General features: G+C 35.4%; 1 protein-coding gene across 1 annotated transcript in view; it reads left to right on the top strand.

Annotated features, from left to right (window-relative positions):
- The first annotated feature begins 10,701 nt into the window (after window positions 1-10,701).
- CYLC1 (cylicin 1) overlaps window positions 10,702-21,421 on the top strand; it is an 18,750-nt gene continuing 8,030 nt past the window's right edge. Inside the window, exon 1 of the mRNA XM_081809278.1 lies at window positions 10,702-10,735. Within this exon, the coding sequence (XP_081665404.1) occupies window positions 10,702-10,735 (34 nt within the window). The remainder of the gene's footprint in view (window positions 10,736-21,421) is intronic.

Genomic DNA, 21,421 nt, shown 5'->3' with positions numbered 1-21,421 from the left:
GTTGAAAATAGAGCTACCCTACGATCCAGCAATTGCACTACTGGGTATTTACCCCAAAGATACAAAAGTAGGGATCCGAAGGGGTACGTGCACCCCTATGTTTATAGCAGCAATGTCCACAATAGCCAAACTGTGGAAAGAGCCTTGACTGTTTTTTATATACGTAATTGTTTTTATTGGTTTTTCACTTTAACCTCCTTACTGGTTTTATAAGTGATTAATTTACTACTGTTATTATGTTTGTATTTATCTGTGAAATTTTTCCTTTTATAATTTTCTTACTTCTGATTATGGCCTTTTCTTTCCAGTCAAAAAATTCCCTTTAGGGGCACTTGGGTGGCTCAGTTGGTTAAGCATCTGCCTTCAGCTCAGGTCATTCTGGGATCAAGCCTTGCATCAAGCTCCCTGATCTGTGGGGAGTCTGCTTCTCCCTCTGCCTCTCCCCATGCTTGTGTTCTCTCTCTGTCAAATAAATAAACAAAATCTTTTTTAAAAATCCCTTTAAACCTTATTAGTAGTGATGAACTCCATTAACTTGTGTTTGTCAGGGAAACTTTATCTGTCCTTTTATTCTGAATAATAACTTTACTGGATAAAGTATTCTTGGTTGCAGCCCCCCCCTTAAGTGCTTTGAATTTTTCATGCCCTTCTCTCCTTACAAATTATCTGCTGAAAAATCAGATGTTTCCCTTGTATGTAACTGTTTCCTTTTCTCTTGCTGCTTTTAAAATTCTCTATCATTACTTTTTGCCACTTTAATTATTATATGTCTTGGTGTGGGCATCCATGGGTTGATTTTTTAGGGGACTTTCTGGGCCTTCTGGACATGGATGTCTCTTTCCTTACCCAGATTAGGAAATTTTTCAGTTATTATTTCTTCAAGTACATTTTCTGCCCCCCTTTATCTCTCTTCTCCCTCTGAGATCGCTATAATATAAATATTATTACACTTGATGATGTCACTGAATTCCTTTAACCTATTCTCAGATTTTCTTTATTATTATTTTTTTCTTTTTGTTATTCAGCTTTGTTGCTTTCCATTACCTTGTCTTCCAGCTCACCAATCCATTCATCTGCCTCTTCTAATCTAGCAATGATCCCTTTAGTGTATTCTTAATTTCAGTAACTGAGTTGTTCATCTTTAACTGTTTCTTTTCTATATTTTTTATCTCTTTGTTGAAGGCCTTACTGAGATTTTCCACTCTTAAATCAAGGTCAGTGAGTATCTTTATGTCCATAACATTACTTTGAACTTTTTATCAAGCATATTATTTATTTCCATTTTATTTAGTTCTCTTGCTATGGTATATAGTCCTGGTCTTTCATTTGCGATATATTATTCTGTCTCCTAATTTTGTCAAAATCTCTGTGTTTATTTCTATGTATTAGGAAAGTCAGTTACATCTTCTGATTTTGAAAGTAGTGGCCTTATGAAGAATTCTTATGGTGCTCTGTACTGCAATGTCCCCTGTTCATCACATCCAGGCCCTTTGGGCATGTGTCTTATGTGAGTTTTGTGCACCTTACTGTTGTGTGTGAGTCTCATTTGCCTTTAGTCCACACAGCTGTAATGGCCTGCTTTTCCTGTTGTAGTTTGGGTTTGGTCCCTGTGCTATTATGGAACAAGTTTGTGGCTGCTATAGGGCTGTAGTTGGGCAGTGTCAATACTCAGACCATATGCCTGCCCTCAGCCCATTTGTCAGTGATAGAACGTTCTCCCTGCATTGTCCCCTTAGATTTTGTTGGTGAGTGGGACCTGCAGAGAAACCAAATATCTTCTCTCAGTCCACCTTTTGGGGCTGCTATAGCACACCTATAGGATGCTCAGTCTGCACTGTCCCCTGAGAATCTTGTTGGGTGGGGCTGGCAGTCAGACCAGATGCCTGCCTCCAGTCCATCTGCCTAGACTGCAGTGACCCTGAACAACAGAGCGCTCTTCCTGTGGTGCCCCTGAGAGGAATTAGTTGGTGGGAAGGTTCAGCAGTCATATTAGATGCCTGACCCCGGTCCATTTGCTGAAGCTCCAGATGAACTGATCCACAGGGCACTTTCTCTGCACTACCATTTATAAGGTTTGGCTGCTCGGCTGCAGTCAAACTGGTGTGTATTGTTATCTTCCCCTCTCACCAAGGCCGAAGTCAGTTTGTAGTTGCTCTGGTCCCTGTGGGACCTGGGTGCAGAATGAGATGTGTCAAGAGCTGCTTTGGAGGAACACCTGCTGAGTGGGGTGGTTTGGATGGGGTGGATCCTCAGGAGAACATGGGGCAGTGTGTGTGGTGTTAATAAGTTAGGTTGGGAGTGTTCATGCTGGTTCCCACAAGAGTCCAGCTATCTAGGCTGGGGTAAGGTAGAGAGATGGTCAATACACTGGCTCTTTTTTTTTTTTTTTTTTGAAAATTCTCCTAAAGATTACTGCCCCCCCAAGGCAGGTTCTGAGATTACTAAATAAATCTCCTTCCCTTATACTCCAGGCCTGCTATTTTTGGCCTGCTATTTTTAAAATTATCCAGAGTTAAACCCTACTGGTTGTACAAACTAATGAAGGTATATCCCACTGGTTTTCAAAACCAAATGTTGTGGGCACCTGGGTGGCTCAGTTGGTTAAGCAACTGCCTTCGGCTCAGGTCATGATCCTGGAGTCCCGGGATCAAATCCCGCATCAGGCTCCCTGCTGAGCGGGGAGTCTGCTTCTCCCTCTGACACTCCCCCCTCTCATGCTCTCTCTCTCTATCTCATTCTCTCTGTCTCAAATAAATAAATAAAATCTTAAAAAAAAATGTTGTGGGGTTTTATCTTCCCAGTACAAGTCCCCCATATCTCATGTGTCTGGTGTGAGGTCTCTTCCTCCCTCTTCTCTGTGCTTGTGGTGTTCCTTCCATTTGTGGCTAGTGTAACAGAGTCTGGTTCATGGCCACGTTTCCACCCTGTCGACCTTTTAAGATGTGCCCTCCTGTCTACTATTAACGAGAATGTCTGCTTTGTGAGTGTTTAGATCATTTTCTGGGTTGGTTGTACTAATATGGCTGTTATCTAGGTGTGCCTGTGGATTGAGGTGAGCTTAGGATCTTCCTTCTCTGTCATCTTTCCCTCATCTCTTTAATATTTAAATGTTGAAAAGCCCAAAAACTAAGCCCAAAGACCTCTTCTCTTTCTTAACTGTAGCCATTCAGTATACAATATTATCCAGCCCCATGGTTTTATATGCCATATATATGCCAATGAACTCCAAATTTATATTTCTATTCCACCCAGACCCCTCCTCTGTTTTCCATACTTATATGTGCAACAACCATATTAACATATCCACTTGGACGTCTGATATATCAAAGCTAATATGAAAACAAAAATCTTGCTTTACTCCAAACTTACTCATCTGTAAGTATTCTCCATGTCAAAAATTGACACTGCTGTTCATTCATTGCTCAAACACACACACACACACACACACCCCAACATCCTTTTTTTTTTAACGATTTTATTTATTTATTTGACAGAGAGAGACACAGCGAGAGAGGGCACACAAGCAGGGGGAGAGGGAGAGGGAGAAGCAGGCTTCCCGCGGAGCAGGGACTCCGATGCGGGGCTCTGTCCCAGGACCCTGGGATTATGACCTGAGCCGAAGGCAGACGCTTAACGACTGAGCCACCCAGGCGCCCAGACACCAATATCCTTAATGGCTCTTCAGCGTCATCCTTAATGGCTCTCTTTCTCTAGCAAATAACATCCAGTATTTCTGCAAATCCTATAGGGACTACCTTCTAAATATATCTAGAATTCATTCACTTCTCATCACCAATTCTGTCACCAAATCTAAATCATCTTCATCTCTTTCATGGATTATTGTGAAATCCTCTTAATTTGTTACATTGTATATTAGTTTCCAATTGTCTCTGTGAAAATTATCATACATTTAATGGATTAAAATGACATAAATCCATTCTCTTATAGTTCTGAAGGACAGAAATCCAAACTGAGTTGTTTTGAGTTAAAAATCAAGATATTGGCAGTCATGACTACTTCTGGAGGCTTTGGGGGAGAATCCATTCAGTGCCTCCTGCAGTTTCTGATGGCTACCAGCATATATTGGCTTTGCGACTGCATCATTCCTATCTCTGCTATGCTGTCATATTGCCTTATCTATTTCTTTAGTTTAATTTCCCTTAGCTTCCTTCTTAAAACAACAACAACAACAACAACAAAACCTCATGATTACATTTAGGACCTACCTGGAAAATCCAAGATAATATCCTCAACTCAGGATTATTTTTTTTAAAAAAAGATCTTATTTATTTATTAGAGAGAGAGGGAGAGTGAGCATGAGAAAGAGAGAGAGCACCAGTAAGGGGAGAATCAGAGGGAGAGGGAGAAGCAGGCCCCCCCTGGATCAGGGAGCCTGACGTGGTGCTCAATCCCAGGGCCCTGGGACTGTGACTGAGCTGAAGGAAGATGTTTAAACAATTGAGCCAACCAGGTGCCCCTCAACTCAAAATTCTTAACCACACCTACAAATTTCATTTTTCCATGTAAGGTAACATTCACAAATTCCAGGGATTAAGAAATGAATATATTGGGCGCCTGGGTGGCTCAGTTGGTTAAGCGACTGCCTTCAGCTCAGGTCATGATCCCAGGGTCCTGGGATCGAGTCCTGCATCGGGCTCCCTGCTCTTCAGGGAGCCTGCTTCTCCCTCTCCCACTCCCCCTGCTTGTGTTCCCTCTCTTGCTGTGTCTCTGTCAAATACATAAATAAAATCTTTAAAAAAAAAAAAGAAATGAATATATTTGGGTTTATTATTCAACTTACTACAGTCCTCTGGACCCTGAAGATCCATATCCTTCCCATATGCAAAATACGTTTTCCTCATCCCAACGTCCCCAAAAGTATCAGCTTATTCCAGCTTTAACCCAAGACCAAAATCCCATCTAAATATAATCAGCTTAAAAGTCTGAGATCTCACAATATAAATAATCTAAATGAGACCTAGGTTAGATGTTATGGATGATCCATCCTGGGGCAAAATTTCTCTCTATCGGCAAAATTAGGAAACAAATTTTCTCCTTCCAAGATACAATGATTTGATAAGATAAGATAACAGTTTTAGACATCCCATTTCCCAAAGGGAAAAAATAGAAAGAACAAGAGATTTTGACCCTAAGCAATTTCTAAATCCAACAGGGCAAACTCCATTCAGTTTTCATGCCTGGGAATAATTCACTGTGGCTTGATGCTCCACCCTCTGGGCCTTCAGTTTTGCCCTCAGAGTCATTTTTCCTTTTCCTTGAAAGGTAGCACATGTTTGTAACTAAGTAGCTTTCTCAGCCTGCTTCCTATCTACAGAATTTTGGCAGTTTAATGGTCTTTCATTTTTCTGTCTCTGTCCCTTTAGGTCCAATTGGGAAACAGTTCTGCTTATATAACATTCTTTAAAAAAATAGGGGCGCCTGGGTGGCTCAGTCAGTTAAGCGTCTTCCTTCGGCTCAGGTCATGATCTCAGGGTCCTGGCATCGAGCCCTGCATTGGGCTCCTTGCTCAGTGGGGTGTCTGCTTCTCCCTTTCCCTCTGCCTGCCACTCTACCTATCTGTGCTCTCTCTCTGTCAAATAAATAAATAAAATCTTTAAAAAAATAAAAACAATAAAAAATGTATGGGTTTCTTGTATACATTATGAGAATTTATACCATTAGACAAGATTCTTCACCATATATCCTTCTTGTTTAATCTCATCTCTATTCCTGAAATTTGCTGAGATGGTTAAGTGGATCCATGAGTCACATGTCTAATAACCTCTTCACTAGGAAAATGTTGTATAGCCAACTCTTGATTTTTTCTCCAGAGCACACTTTCCTACCAGTGAACCTCTTACTTTTATCATCTACTGAAATCTAGACAAGCTGAGATTTTCCGACATTATCAAGTCCTGATTTTCAGGCAAATGATTTTATTGTTTCTTTCCTTTCACCCTCTACTATAAGCAGCACCTTTGAGCTTTGCTTGAAAATCTCAGATTAATGTTTGTTTACCACTTGCAACTTCTGCTTCCCACATAACCATAGAATACAATTCACCTAAGTTTTTAGAAATATATAAAGTCTCCTCTTTCCTCCAGTCTTCAATGACATGTTTTTCTACTTCCTCCTGAGCACTCAGTTGCTATATTTTTACCTTTATAATTTTTTTATTTAAATTCAATTTAGTTAACATATATACTATTATGAGTTTCAGGGGTAGAATTTAGAGATTCATCAGTTGTATATAACACCCAGTGCTCATTACATCAATTGTCCTCCTTAATGGCCATCACCCATTTACCCCATGCCCCCAACCTTCTCCCCTCCAGAAACACTTGTTTATTTCCTATAGTTAAGAGTCTCATGGTTTGCCTCCCTCTATTTTTATCTTATTTTGTTTTTTCTTCCCTTCACCTATGTTCATCTGTTTTGTTTCTTAAATTCCTATGGTATTTCTCTTTATCTGACTGACTTATTTTGCTTAGCATAATAGCCTGTAGTTCCATCCAAGTCATGGCAAATGGCAAGATTTCATCCTTTTTGATGGCTGAATAATATTCCATTATAGATATATGTATATATAACCCGTTCTTTATCCATTCATCTGTCAATGGGCATTTGGGCTTTTTCCATATTTTGGCTATTGTGGACATTGCTGCTATAAACATTGGGGTGCATGTGCCCCTTCAAATCACTACATTTGTATCTTTCAGATAAATACCTAGTAGTGCAATTGCTGGGTCCTATGTAGTTCTATTTTTAACTTTTTGAGGAACCTCCATACTGTTTTCCAGAGTTACTGAACCAGTTTGCATTCCCACCAACAGTGTAAGAGGGTTCTCCGTTTTCCACATCCTCACCAACATTTGTTGTTTCCTGTCTTATTAATTTTAGGCGCTCTGACCAACGTGAGGTGGTATATCATTGTGGTTTTGATTTGTATTTCCCTGATGCTGAGTAATGTTGAGCACTTTTTCATGTGTCCATTGGCCATTTGGATGTCTTCTTTGGAGAAATGTCTGTCCATGTCTTCTGCCTATTTCTTGACTTGATTATTTGTTTTTTGGGTGTTGAGTTTGATTAGTTCTGTATAGATTTTGGATACTAGCTCTTTATCTGATAAGTCATTTGCAAATATCTTCTCCCATTCATAACTTGCCTTTTAGTTTTGTTGACTATTTCCTTTGCTGGGAAAAGAGCTTTTTATCCTGATGAAGTCCCAGTAGTTCATTTTTGCTTTTGTTTCCCTTGCCTTTGGAGATGTGTCTAGCAAGACTTTGTTGCAGCCAAGGTCAAAGCGGTTGCTGTCTGTGTTCTCCTCTAGGATTTTGATGGATTCCTGTCTCACATTTAGGCCCTTCATCTATTTTGAATTTATTTTCGTGTATGGTAGGAAAATTGGACAGCCAAATGCAGAATAATGAAACTGGACCACTTTCTTGCATCACTTCGTATAATTTCAATGTTCATATTTCAATCAAAATTCTCTTTGTGACTATATAGGTATTCTCTAAGATGATATAGGCTTTCTCTATCATGCTCCTCACTTCCTCCAGAGTCCATCAGAAGGGTCTTTAACATTCATATGTCTACTAGCAGTTTTCTCAAGGCAATCTAGGATTTTTTTTTTCATCATGCTTCTCTAAATCCCTCCAGTCTTTGTCTACTTCCCAGTTCTAATGTCACTTCCACATTGTTAGGTATTTGTTACAGCAGCACCTACTAGTGGTACCAAAGTGTGTATTAATTATTATTGCTGTGGAAAAATACCACAAACTCAGTGGAAAAAACAACACAAATTTATTTGCTTACAGTTCTGGGTGTCATAAGTCTGAAATCAGTTTTACTAGCCTAAAATCAAGGTGTCAGAAAAGCTGGTTTCTTCTAAAGGCTCTGAAGAGAAAACCAATTTTCTTTTATAATTATAGTATCTAGTGACCACATGAATTCTTTGGCTTGTGTCCCCTTACCTTTTCTACAAAATGAATCATTCCAATCTCTGTTTTCATCATCAGATTGCCTTATCGTCCTCTGACTTTCTGGTTTTTCTCTTATAAGAACTCTGGAGAATAAATTTAGTGCCCTTCTGGTAAATCTATAATAATTTCCTGATTTCATGATTCTTAACCATATATGTGAAGTTCCTTTCACCATATAAGATAACATTCAAAGGTTCCAGGGGCTCAGATATGGATATTTTGTGGGTTCATTTATCACCCTTCCAAAGTACTCAATATTTATTACTTGATTGAATAAATGATTGAAAACCACATCTTAATTTCTTATTCAATTTATTCAATTTTAAAGAATTGACTCATTCAATTGTCAGGCAATACAATTTCAAGAAAAGTAATAAATAAATCAGAGAAAAAAACAATAAAAAAAACAAGTTATGTTTATTAAAAAAAAGATTTGAAGTAGGGGATATATAAATGGAGAAGGAATAAAGAATTTTGAGAGCAGGATTTCACTTCAGAACAAAGAACAGAAAATTCCAGGTCTGGATGTCTTCATTGATCAATTCTTCCAAAAACCCAAGGAAGAAATAGCAATTATTTATAAACTCTTCCAAAATCTAGGAAAAAGGGAACACTTATCAACTTGTTCTATGAGAGCAGAGTAACCTTAATAAAAAAAATCTCACAAGGTGATTAATAAAAAATAAAATTATAGTCTTATATCTTTTATAAACATAGATTCCAAAATGCTTAAACATTTTATCAAATTCAATACATAGAAAGCATATTATATCATAACCAAATGAGCCTTATTTCAATTCAATTTAACATTTGAAATTCACCTTGCTCAGCGTGGAGTCTGCTTCTCTCCCTCTCTTTCTGCCCCTCCCCCACTCTCTCTCTCTAAAAATAAATAAATAAATAAATAAATCTTAAAAAAACACTACAAAAGCACAATAACCGTTAGCTATTATTGTTATTACTGTTCTTATGACTTTATCATTTCTTTCAAAGTATTTTATTATGAGGTTCAAAGAAGAAATATGTCTTTTATACCATTCTATTTTGTTTTCTTTTACATTTTCATTTTTGGAAAAAAAGGAGAGTGCCATAGTTCATCATCACTGGATAACAGAAATCTAACATATTATTCTATTCCATTATGATTATAGATTTTTGTGTCCTGTTTAATAAATATTTACTCCACTAGCATTAAAATATTATCCTATGTTACCTCCTGAAAGTATTTTGTTTTACTTTTCAGCTTTATGTCTATAATACATCTAGGGCTGATTTGGGTTTGTAATGTGAGATAAGGATCAAGAATTACATTTTTTCTTCTTGAAAATACCAAACTGATCAGTACCATTTGTTGAAAATATTCTTTCCCCAATGCATAACAACTTTGGGATAATTCATGTGACCATATCTTTATAGGTCTCTTTTTGTACTTCTTAATCTGTTCCATTGGTTATTGGTTTTTGTGCTAACATTACATTGTCTTAACTGTTTTCACTATATCATAAGTTGATATATTGATATTGGTAATGTATATCTTTCCATTTTTTTTCAAATTGTCTTGGATAGTCTTGGATCTTTCATTTCCATGTAAAATTTAGAATCAAATGTCAGTTTTCAAAAATGTCAAAAACTGTTTTGGGGATTACATTGAATCATTATATCAATGTGGGAAGAATTATTATACATATAATATTGAGTCTTCCAATTCCTGAACATAGTACATACATCCATTTATTTATGTTTTGTTTAACTTAATATTGGTTTCCACCCTTCAGACATTTTGCAGATATATTTTTAGACTTATTCCTAAGAATTGGTCTTTATGATGTTATCATATAAATGGTATTAGTAAAATATTTTCTAATTGTATTGCTGTGTATAGAAATATAACTTATTTTCACAGTCTTTGTATTTAACAATTTCACTAAATTCATTTATTAATTCTGATTGTGTGTCCAAAACATTTTGGATTTTCTTTTTAAATGGTTGTGCTGTCTGCAAATAATAACAATTTTATTTCTTCTTTTACTAACTGATTGAACCATGCTGGTGCCCCTGTAGTGTTTCATAGTGCTTAAAATGCACTTCCAAATAGTATATTTTTAATATAATTTTAATTTATTTTTTCTTGCTTTATTGAATAGACTAGTAGCTCTAGTATAATGTCAAATTGAAGTTGTACTAGTGGACATCCTTCTTATTCCTCAGGTCAACAGGAATGTTTCCACTTCACCATTGAATGTTACATTTGTTCTAGTTTTCTGTAGATTCCTTTTATCAGTCTAAAGTTTCCTTCCATTTCTTGTTTACTAAAAATTTGACCATAAATGAGTGTTAGATATTTTTAAAGATTTTTTCTGTGTACTGAAATGATTGTATAACTTTCTATCCTTTATTCTAATGTGTTAATGTGGTGAATTTCAAGTGTTAAACTGACTTGAAATAAGACTCATTTGGTTGTGAAATAATATGCTTTCTATGTACTGAATTTGATAAAATGCTTAAGCATTTTGGAATCTATGCTTATAAAAGACATAAGACTGTGATTTTATTTTCTATTAATCACCTTGTGAGTTGTGTTTTTTGTTTTTTGGTTTTTTTTTAAGCTTACACTGTTCTCATAGAACAAGTTGATAAGTGTGCCTTTTTTCCTAGACTTTGGAAGAGTTTGTAAATAATTGCTATTTCTCCCTTAGGTTTTTGGGAGAATTGATCAATGAAGACATCCAGACCTGGAAATCTTTATATTGGTAAGTTTTTTTATCAAGTTAACAGCTTTAGTATACATACAGTAATTCAGATTTTCTATTTCAGCTTTAATATGTGTTCCTCTTAAAGGGATTTTCCCATTTCAACTAAATTTTTAAATTTATATGCATAAAGCTTTTGTTTTCTTTTCATCTCTGTTGTCTTTACTTTTTTTTCTCCTGCATACATTGGCTTCAATTTACTGTTTGGTTTATAGCTCCTTGAGGTAGATACATAAATCATTTATTTTCAGCTTCTCTTATTTTTTTAATATATGATTTTAAAGCTATAAAATTCTTAGTAGTTCTTTGCATCTGTTCATATTGCACCATCATATTTTTCTTTATGATATATAAAAAGTAGTTCAAAATATTTTTTAATTTACATTGTAATTTACTCCATAAATTGTTAATTTCCAAATGTTTAGATTTTTCAAAATTTTCTTTTTGTTGTTGATTTCTAGCTTTATTCAATTGTGGTCAGCAAATATATACCATATAATTTCAGTACTTTGGTACTTGTTGAAACTTAATTTGTGATCCAGTCTATGTTCACTTTTGTTAATGTTCCATATGAACTTGAAAAGAATGTGTATTGTGCAATTGTTTGGTGTAGTGTCTTCAAATTGGGTCATTTTGCTAATAATGTTATTCAAATTTTCTATATCTCTACTGATATATTTTATCTAATTGCTCTATTAGTTACTAAGTGTGCTAAAGGTTCCAATTGTAATTGTGAATTTTTATATTGCTTTTAGTTGTATAAATTTTGCTTATATATTTTACAGCTATGAAAGTGAGTACATGCAAATTTAGAACTGCTATATTTTCCTATGGGATTGACCCATTTAATATTATAAAATGTTACATTTATCTTTATTTATGTTAAAGTTAACTTTGTTTGACACTAGTATAGCTCTATGAGCTTATTATCCATTACTGTGTGCACAGTATCTCTTCTCCATTAAAAAAATAATCTTTATGTGTTCTTATGTGACTTTTTTTTTGGAGGGGATTAGTATTTTCATATTCTTTGGCAAAATACCCAGTAGTAGATTTACTGGATCACATGGTAATTCTATTCTTAATTTTTGAATGATCCTCCATACTGTCCTCCACAGTGGCTACACCAGTTTGTAGTCCCAAAAACTGTACATTAGTGTTCCTGTTTCTCCACATCTTCACCAACACTTTCTTATTCTTGTGTGAGAGAGAAAGAGAGCAAGCAAGTGGGGAGAGGGGCAGAGGGAGAGAGAGAATCTCAAGCAGACTAACTACTGAGTGCAGAGCTCTATGTGGGGGCTCAATCCCATGACCCTGAAAATCAGAACTGAGCTGAAATCAAGAGTCAGACACCTAATGGACTGAGCCACCCTGGTGCCCCTCATTGTGGTTTTGATTTGCATTTCTCTGATGATGAGTGTTGTTGAATATATTTTCATGTCTGTTGGCCATCTGGATGTGTTCTTGGGAGATACGTCTGTTCATGTTTTCTTACCATTTTTCATTGGATTATTTGGTTTTGGGGGGGTGAGTTTTATATGTTTTTATGTATTTTAGATACTAAACCTTTACTGGATATGTCCTTTGGAAATATCTTCTGTTCAATAAGTTGTATTTTAGATTTTTGTTGATTGTTTCCTTTGCTGTGCAGAAGTTTTGTTTTGATGTAGTCCCGATAATTTATTTTTGCTTTTATTTCCCTTGCCTCAGGAGTAATATATAGAAAAATGTTGCTATGGCTAATGTCAGAGAAATTACTGCCTGTGCTCTCATCTAGGAGTTTTATAGCTTCAGGTCTTACATTTATATTTTATTCCAGTTGGATTTCATTTTTGTGTATGGTGTGAAAAATTGGTTTTGTTTCATTTTTTTTCTTTCATTTAGCTACCTCATTTTCCCAACACCATTTGTTGAATAGAATATCTTTTTCCCATTGCATATACTTGCCACATTTGTCATGGATTAATTGACCATATAATCATTGGTTTATTTCTGGGGATTATATTCTGTTCTGTTGATCCATGTGTCTTTTTTTTTTTTTTTAACCTTACTATACTGTTTGATTACTGCAGCTTGGCTGCGTATCTTGAAAGCTAGGACTGTAATACATCCTGTTTCATTCTTTTTCAAAATTGCTTTTCATAGTCTTTTTGTTTCCATACTAATGCTAAGATTATTTACTCAAATACTGTGAAAACTGCAGTTGGTATTTTGATAGGGGTTGCATTAAATCTGTAGATTGCTTTGTGTAATATGGTCATTTTAATAATATTTGTTCTTCCAATCTATGAGCATGGAATATTTTTTCATTTGAGTTGTCTTCACTTCCTCTTATCAATGTTTTATAGTTTTCAGAGTACAGGTCTTTCACCTCATTGTTTAAGTTTATTCCTAGATATTTTATTGTTTTAGGTTCAATTGTAAATGGGTTTATTTTCTTCAGTTCATTTTCTGCTACTTTATCATTAGTATATAGAAATGCAATGGATTTGTGTATATTCATTTTGTATCCTGTGATCTTATGTATTTGTTTAGCAATTCTAAGTATTTTTTTTTTATGGAGTCTTTAGGGTTGTCTATATGTAATATCATGTCATCTGCAAATAGTGAAATGTTTACTTCACCCTTAGCAATTTAGATGTCTTTTATTTTTTTCTCTTTCTGATTGCTGTAGCTAGGACTTCCAATACTGTGTTGAATAAAAATGATAAGAGTGGACTTGTCTTAGGGAAATTCTCCCAGTTTTGATGTTAGCTGTGGGTTTTTCATATATGGCCTTCATTATGTTGAGGTATGTCTCTAAACCTACTTTGCTGAGGGTTTTTACCATGAATGGGTGCAGTGCTTGGTCAAATACTTTTACTGCATCTATTGAAATAATATATGATTTTTAATTTTATTTTCTTCTTATGTGATATATCACATTGATAAATTTGTAAACATTGAACCACCCTTTCATCTCTGGAATAAATGCCACTTGATTGTGGTGATTTCTTAAATGTATTTTTGATTTTGGTTTACTAGTATTTTTGCATCTAAGTTCAAAGTTCATCAGAGATACATTCCTATAGCACTCTCTCTCTCTTTCTATGTCTTTATCTGGTTTTGGTATCAGGGTAATGCTGCTCTCATAGAATGGATTTAGAATCTTTCCATCCTCTTTTTTTTATTAGAGTAGTTTGAGAAGAATAGGTATTAACTCTTCTTTACATGTTTGGTGGAATTCACCTGTGAAGCCATCTGGTCCTGGACTTGAGTTTGTTGGGAATTTTTTTTTTATTATTACTGATTCAATTTCATTGCTACTAATCAGTCTGTCCAAATTTTCTATTGCTTCCTTGTTCAGTTTTGGGAAGTTATATATTTCTAGGAAGTATCCATTTCTTCTAGGTTTTCCAATTTGTTGACATATAATTTTTCATATTATCTTATACTCCTTTGTATTTCTGTCATGCTGATTGTTATTTCTTCTTTTTTGTTTCTTATTTTGTTTATTTGAATTCTCTGTCTCTCTGTTTTTTAATGAGTCTGGCTAAAATTGTATCAATTTTGTTGATATTTTCAAAGAACCAGGTCCTGGTTTCATTGATTTATACTATTTTTATTGTTGTTATTTTTTAGTTTCTCTTTCATTTATTATTGCTCTAATCTTTGTTATTTACTTTCTTCTACTGGTTTGGGGTTTTGTTTTTTCTTCATCTCCTAGCTCCGTTAGATGCAAGGTTAGATAGTTTATTTTAGATTTTTCTTGCTACTTGAGTTAGACTTGTATTGCTGTAAACGTCCTTCTTACAACAGCATTTGCTGCATCTCTAAGATTTTTGATCATTATGTTATCTTTTTCATTTGCCCCCATGGATTTTCTGATATCCTTTTTGATTTCTTGGTTGATCTGTTCATTTTTTTAAGTAGCATGTTATTTAACCTCCATGTATTTTTGTTCTTTCCACATTATTTTTTGTGGTTGATTTCTAGTGTCAGAGCATTGTGGTCAGAAAAGATGCATGGTGTGACTTCAATCTTTTTTTAATTTCTTGAGACTTATTTTGTGGTTTAATATGTGATCTATTTTGGAGAATGTTCCATGTGCTTTTGAAAAGAATGCATACTCTGCTGATTTAGGATGGAATGTTCTGAATATATCTATTACATCTTTCTGGTCCAGTGTGTCATTCAAAGCCACACTTTCCTTGTTGATTTTCTGTTTGGATAATTTACCCACTGAAGTAAGTGGGGTATTAAAGTCCCCTACTATTATTGTATTACTATTAATTACTTCCTTTATGTGTATTATTAGCTGCTTTATGTATCTGGTGCTTCCATGTTGGGTGCATAAATATTTAAAATTGTGATATCTTCTTGGTGGATTGTTCCTTTTATGATTATGTCATGTCCTTCTTTGTGTCTTATTACAGGTTTGTTTTAAAGTATATTTTGTCTGATATAAGTAATCCTACCCCAGCGTTCCTTTCACTTCCATTTGCATGATAAATATTTTTCCATCTTTTCACCTTCAATCTCCGTGTGTCTTCAGGTCTGAAATGAATTTCTCGTAGGCAGACTATAGATAGGTCTTGTTGTTTTACCCATTCTTCACCCTATATCTTTGGATTGCAGTGTTTAGTCCATTAAGATTCAAATTCATTATTGTTAGTTATGTACTTACTGATATTCTGTTATTTGTTTTATGGTTGTTTTTGTAGTTCTACTTTGTTCCTTTATTCTCTTCCTCTCCTTTCACTGTTTGTTGGCTTTATTGATATATTTGTATTCTTTTTTCTGTATTTTTGCATATCTATTACCTGTTTTTGATTTGCCATTACCGGTAGGTTTATATATAACATCTTATGCACATAGCAGTCTATATTAAGTTGATAGTCACTTAAGTTTTTACCTATTCTTTACTCTTTCCCCCCTATGTTTTTGGTATATGGTGTCATACTTCACATGCTTTTATTTTTAAATCCCATGACTGATTTTTATAGATATGCTTAATTTTACTGCTTTTGTCCTTCCTACATTTTTACTTCTATTTATGGTCTTTCTTTACTGTTTTAACATTTATTGTAGCACTGGTTTAGTTGTCATGAATTCCTTTAACTTTAATTTGTCTGGGAAACTCTTTATCTATCCTTCTATTTTAAATGATAGCCTTGCTGCATAGAGTATTCTTGATTGCAGTTTTTTTCTTTCTTTCATGATTGTGAATATATCATGCCACTTTCTTCTGGTCTGCAAAGTTTCTGCTGAAACATCTGCTGATAGCCTTATGGGTTCCTTTGAATGCAACTGTTTTCTCTTGCTGCTTTAAAAATTCTCTCTTTGGGCTCCTGGGTGGCTCAGTCAGTTAAGCATCTGCCTTTGTCTCAGGTCAAGATCCCAGGGTCCTGGGATTGAGTCCTGTGTTAAGCTCTTTGCTCAGTGGGCAGCCTGCTTCTCCCTCTCCCTCTGACTGCTGCTCACCTTATTGTGCTCTCTCTCTTGCTATCTCTCTCTTTCTGTGGGTGTCAAATAAATAAATAAAATATTTTACTTTTTTATTAATCTGTACTTTTTTGTAATTTTAATTACTATGAGTCTTTTTGTGGACCCCCCTCAAATAAATTTTCTAACCCTTTCTCCCTTCTCCTTCTGGGATTGCTATAATGCAAATGTTACTACACCTGATGATGTTTCTGAGTTCCCTTAATAGTTTTTATTTTTTTTTCTCTCTCTCCTGTTCTGCTTGATTTCTTTGTCATTACTCTTACAGGTCACTGATCCTTCTGCTTCCTTTTATCTACGATGTCTTTCATGTTGTGTATTTTTAATTTCAGTTATTAAGTTCTTCATCTCTGATTGATTCTTTTTGTGTTTTCTTTCTCTGTGCTGAGGGTATCATTGAGGTTTTCCATTCTTTACTCAAGTATAGTGAGTATCTTTATGACCATTATTTTAAATTCTTCTATCACTGATATTACTTATCTCTATTTTGTTTGGCTTTCTTGATGTCATTTTGTCCTATTCTTTCATTTGGGACATATTTCTCTGTCTCCTCATTTTGTCTATCTCTCTGGGTCTGAAAATCTGCTACCTCTCTTGTTCTTGAAAGTAGTGGCCTTATTAATGAGAGGTCCTGTAGTGCCCAGCAATTCAATATCCCCTGTGCCAGAACCTAGAGCTTCAGCGGTGTCTCCTGTGTTGCTTAATGTGCCCTACCATTGTGGCTGTGCCATGTTTGCCTTTAGTACAGTCATCAGCAATTACTCTCTTGGCTTGTGGTGGGAAGTTTTGGTGTCTGTGCTGTTAATGAGCCACTGTAGGGCTGCCTTGTGCTTGAGTTGAGTCAGACCATGCATTTGCCAGAGATTTAGTAGCATTGTACTGCAGGGCACTTTTCCTGTATTGTCCCCTGAGAAGCCTTCATTGGTGGGCAGGGCCTGCAGTCAGACCTGATGTCTGCCCTCAGCCCATTTCTTGGGTCACTGTTGGACTGTTATGTGTAGTTATATTCCCCTCTCAAAAGGCCAAGAGCCACTTTGGAGTTGTGCTGGCTCCTATTCGGGCTGCTTGCACACTGCAAGGTTTGTGACACTGCTTTGGATGGGCTGTGGCCAAGGGTATATTGGAGAGAGCAAGCCCACAGGAGAACATGTGGTCAGGAAGCACAGTGCCAGCAAGTTCTGCACACTTCTGCTGCCTGGACCCTGAAGGGGGCCTGCAGCTGCCTGGGAAAACTCCTGCTGAGGTTTGGATGGTGGAGATGTTTCCACAGGAGCACACAGGGCTATGGTAGACTCTTAGCAAGCAAGGGGGAGAATATGTGTACTGTGCTGGTTTCTGCTATTTCCCTTGTATCTAGTTTGGGGTGTGGGGGAAGGAAGTGGCAAAAGTGACAGCTCTTTTGTTCTTGGAGAAGTTCCCCAAAGGTCCCTGCCCCTCCAGCACATGCTCTGAGATTAGTAAATAAATGTCCTTGTTATACACCCTAGGCATTTTCAAAACTGCTGCTTCTATGCTGTATCTCAGCAGAGTTGTTTGTTGTGCTATATCTTTAAGGGCAGGGACTCTGCCCTCCTAGCTCTCCTAGAGCTAAACCTCCTGACTTTTAAAGTTCCAGTTATTAAGTCCCACTGGTTATTAGGCCTCTCTGGTTTCCAAAGCCAAATGTTATGTAGATTTGTTTTCCCGATGTGGGTCCCTCCATGCCTGGGTGTCTGGGGTGGAGTCTGGTCCTCTACCCTTTTTGTGTCCAGTGTCCCTCCCTCCCAAGGACAATCCTGCAGGTCTGTTTGACTGCATCTCTACTCTTTTTACCTTCTTTGATGTGGTTCCTTTTCTATATTTAGTTGTGGAGAGTCTGTTCTTCCCATCTTTGGGACATTTTGTGGTTTATTTACACTGAAGTGGGTATTACCTAGTTGTATCTGTGGGATGAGGTGAGCTTAGTATCATTCTATTCCACCATCTTCTCTGGAAGTCTGACATTTTTGTCTTTTAAGTGGTGTATTTAGTCCATATACCTTTTTTTTTTTTTTGGTTGGTACACTTAACATATCTACTCTCTTAACAAATTTTAAAGTGTATAACATAGTATCATTAACTATACATACTATGTTATATAGCAGATATTCAGAACTTTTTATCTTACTCCATTTACATTTAATGTAATTATTTTACATTTGGATTTAAATCTAACATCTCATTTTTATTTATTTGTCCCACATTTGTGCTCTTTATTTTCTCTTCTTGCTATCCTTTGTATTAATCAATCATTTTAATTATATTTCCCCATCTTTTATCTTATTAATTATACATTCTTTTATTATTCTTTTTTGGTTTTTCTAGAAATTACAACATAATCCTTTGATTTATTACAGTTTAGGACAAATTAATATTTTTGCCACTCCCTAGACAATGCAATCACCTTAGACTTTAATTCTACTTATTCAATACACCTTTACTGCTATAAATTCTATTTTTCATAAAATTTTTATTTTATTTTAAATTCAACAAATTATTATTTACAAATGCCTAATATTTATATTCTGTACCCACATGTTTGCTATTTTTGATGCTCTTTATTTAATTTTGTATTAACTCTATCATCTTGTGTCATTTCCTCCTCCTACCTGAAGAATCTCCACTTTTATTTATTTTAGTTCTTCTGCTGGGAATGAAATTCTCACACTTTTTGTTTGCTGTATTTAACTTCTAAATTGACAGTAATTTTTTCTTTCAGAAATTTAAAAATATCATTCCACTGTCTTCTGGCTTCTAGCACTCATTCTCTCTTTATGTCACATTATAGGTTAGGACCACCCATGTACCAAAGGAATATACACATAATCATTTATAAAGTAAAAAAATAATAATATGCTATTTATGAAGATAACTACTCAAACATTTTGCTATATTTGAATTTCCAATAATTTGAGATTGAGACCACATCTATATAAAGCAGACATGTTATGACATTTGGCTAAATTGTCCCTTGTTTCACTGTTCCCTGATTACCTCTTCTAGTGTACTCCAAAATGAGATGCTTGTTCAAGGCAATCCATTGAAGTGTAGAAATAAGATTTAGAGATTCAATTTGTTTTATTTCCTCTTTCAATATGTTCTACCTTAATGTATAATTTATAATGTACATTATTACAAAAGAATATGAATTATACGCACATATATTGAGTTATTATCAAAGAAGGTTACAAAACAGTACTTTAGGCTGTAGGGGAAAAAAAGTCAAAATCAATGCAGGTGCAAAGCCTTTTTCCTAACTATGAAAGCAGGAATCCAGTCAGCATGCCAAACCTCCAATCTGTTAAATTTCCAAGATCCCAGGCCATAATATCATCTAGCTATTGAATAAATATGGCTTCAACACAGACTAATATATCACTGATCAACTGCTTTCTAGAAAACAAATAATTCTGAATGAATTATTTCAGAAAGCTATGATTTTTTTTTCAAGATCACTTAGATGGGTGGTTCTTAACCAGAGGTAAGTATCCAAATCACCTAGGAGAGTTTTATTTTTGTTTTAGTTTATTTAAAAGATTTTATTTATTTATTTATTTGAGAGAGAAAGAGAGTGAGCAGGAGGGAGAGGGAGAAAGAATCTGAAGAACACTCCTGCTGAGTGCAACCCTTATCCCCAGGCCTTGAGATCATGATTGTGAGATCGTGACTTGAGCAGAAACCAAGAGTCAGATGCTTAATCAACTGAGCCACCCAGGAACCCCACCTAGGATAGTTTTAAAATACAGACTTCATTAAGCCACACCAAGAGATTCTGTTTCAAGGGTCTAGGAGCATTTGCCAGGCAAGTTCACTTTTTTTTTTTTTTTGATGTTCACATCTAGTTAAGAACGACTGGATTAGATATTTTTTATTAATCTGTGTATCCAAAATATTTCCTAAGTAAGTCAGTAACAATTTAATGATGAGTATGGACTAGGCTTTATGCTGGATACTAGAGCTTTACTTAGGAAATGAACATAGATTTAACACAAATAAAAATACAGGTCAAATAAGTAGTTACTAATAAGAATAAAATAAAAAGTTATATTTGCTAACTTGATAATTTAAGTCAGTTAAAAAATCAAGCTCTAGGATATATGTGTATATAAGTACAATCTTGGAATTAACAATGGTCATGACTCACTGTCCCTGATAACTAATAATGATGTAAAATTTTTAAAACAAGGGCGCCTGGGTGGCTCAGTTGGCTAAGCGACTGCCTTCGGCCCAGGTCATGATCCTGGAGTCCCGGGATCGAGTCCCACATCGGGCTCCCTGCTCGGCGGGGAGTCTGTTTCTCCCTCTGACCCTCCTCTCTCTCATGCTGTCTCTCATTCTCTCTCTCTCAAATAAATAAAATCTTAAAAAAAAATTTTAAAACAAATTACACCATATGTGTCCTCAGTAAACACCATGATTATTGTCAAATTCAGTGGGTACTTTTTGAATGGAAAATATTATAGAGCAATTTTACCTGTGTGTAGAAACAATTCAAAATCCAGATCAACGCTTATCTGTGCCCCTTTCAGATATCATTAGTAGTTTTATTTTAAGTTCTGAGAACATTAAAAAATTGTTGTGTTTTTTTATCCCAAAACTTATTTAGTACACTTAGAAAATAGGTGAGTTTCTACTTGTTTAGACATTTTCACTAAAGGATTGGGGGGGCTGGTTTGATTTATTGTTCTATAAATATTTTATTAATTTAGATTTTGTCAAATTTGTGTTTTTATTTCAGTTTTTGATCCATGGTTTATTTTTCTTCAAGTTTCTGGTGAAAAATATACTTTTGTTTTTTATAATTTCATTTAGGGGTGGGAAACTGTGATGCGAATTTTAGATAGACATTTTTAGAAAATGGAGGTCAGGGAATGCATAAGATTTATCAGAGTGATATTTGCAGTCCAAGGTGGTGATGTAGGAACATCGTGAATTCACCTTCTCCATGGAAAACACTGAATTACACCTATTTATAAAATAATTCTTCCTGAAGAAAAACTAAGGGCTGATTGAGCAGTTTCCACACAAAGATATAGAGAATGGCAAAGAGGACAGCAGAAGAGATGGAGACACAGTAAAAATGGGAACCCTCACCCCTGATGCTGTGAACAGCAGTGGGGAAAGATAGTAGTGATGGACCAAGAAGAGATTCCTCTGCCCTTGGGCACAGAAAAAAAAAAAAAA

Source organism: Leptonychotes weddellii, chromosome X (genome assembly GCF_054177405.1).
Source record: "Leptonychotes weddellii isolate Sample4059 chromosome X, ASM5417740v2, whole genome shotgun sequence".
Lineage (NCBI taxonomy): Eukaryota > Metazoa > Chordata > Mammalia > Carnivora > Phocidae > Leptonychotes > Leptonychotes weddellii.
The sequence above is the reverse complement of the archived record's forward strand: the minus strand, read 5'-3'. Positions and strand labels throughout refer to the sequence as shown.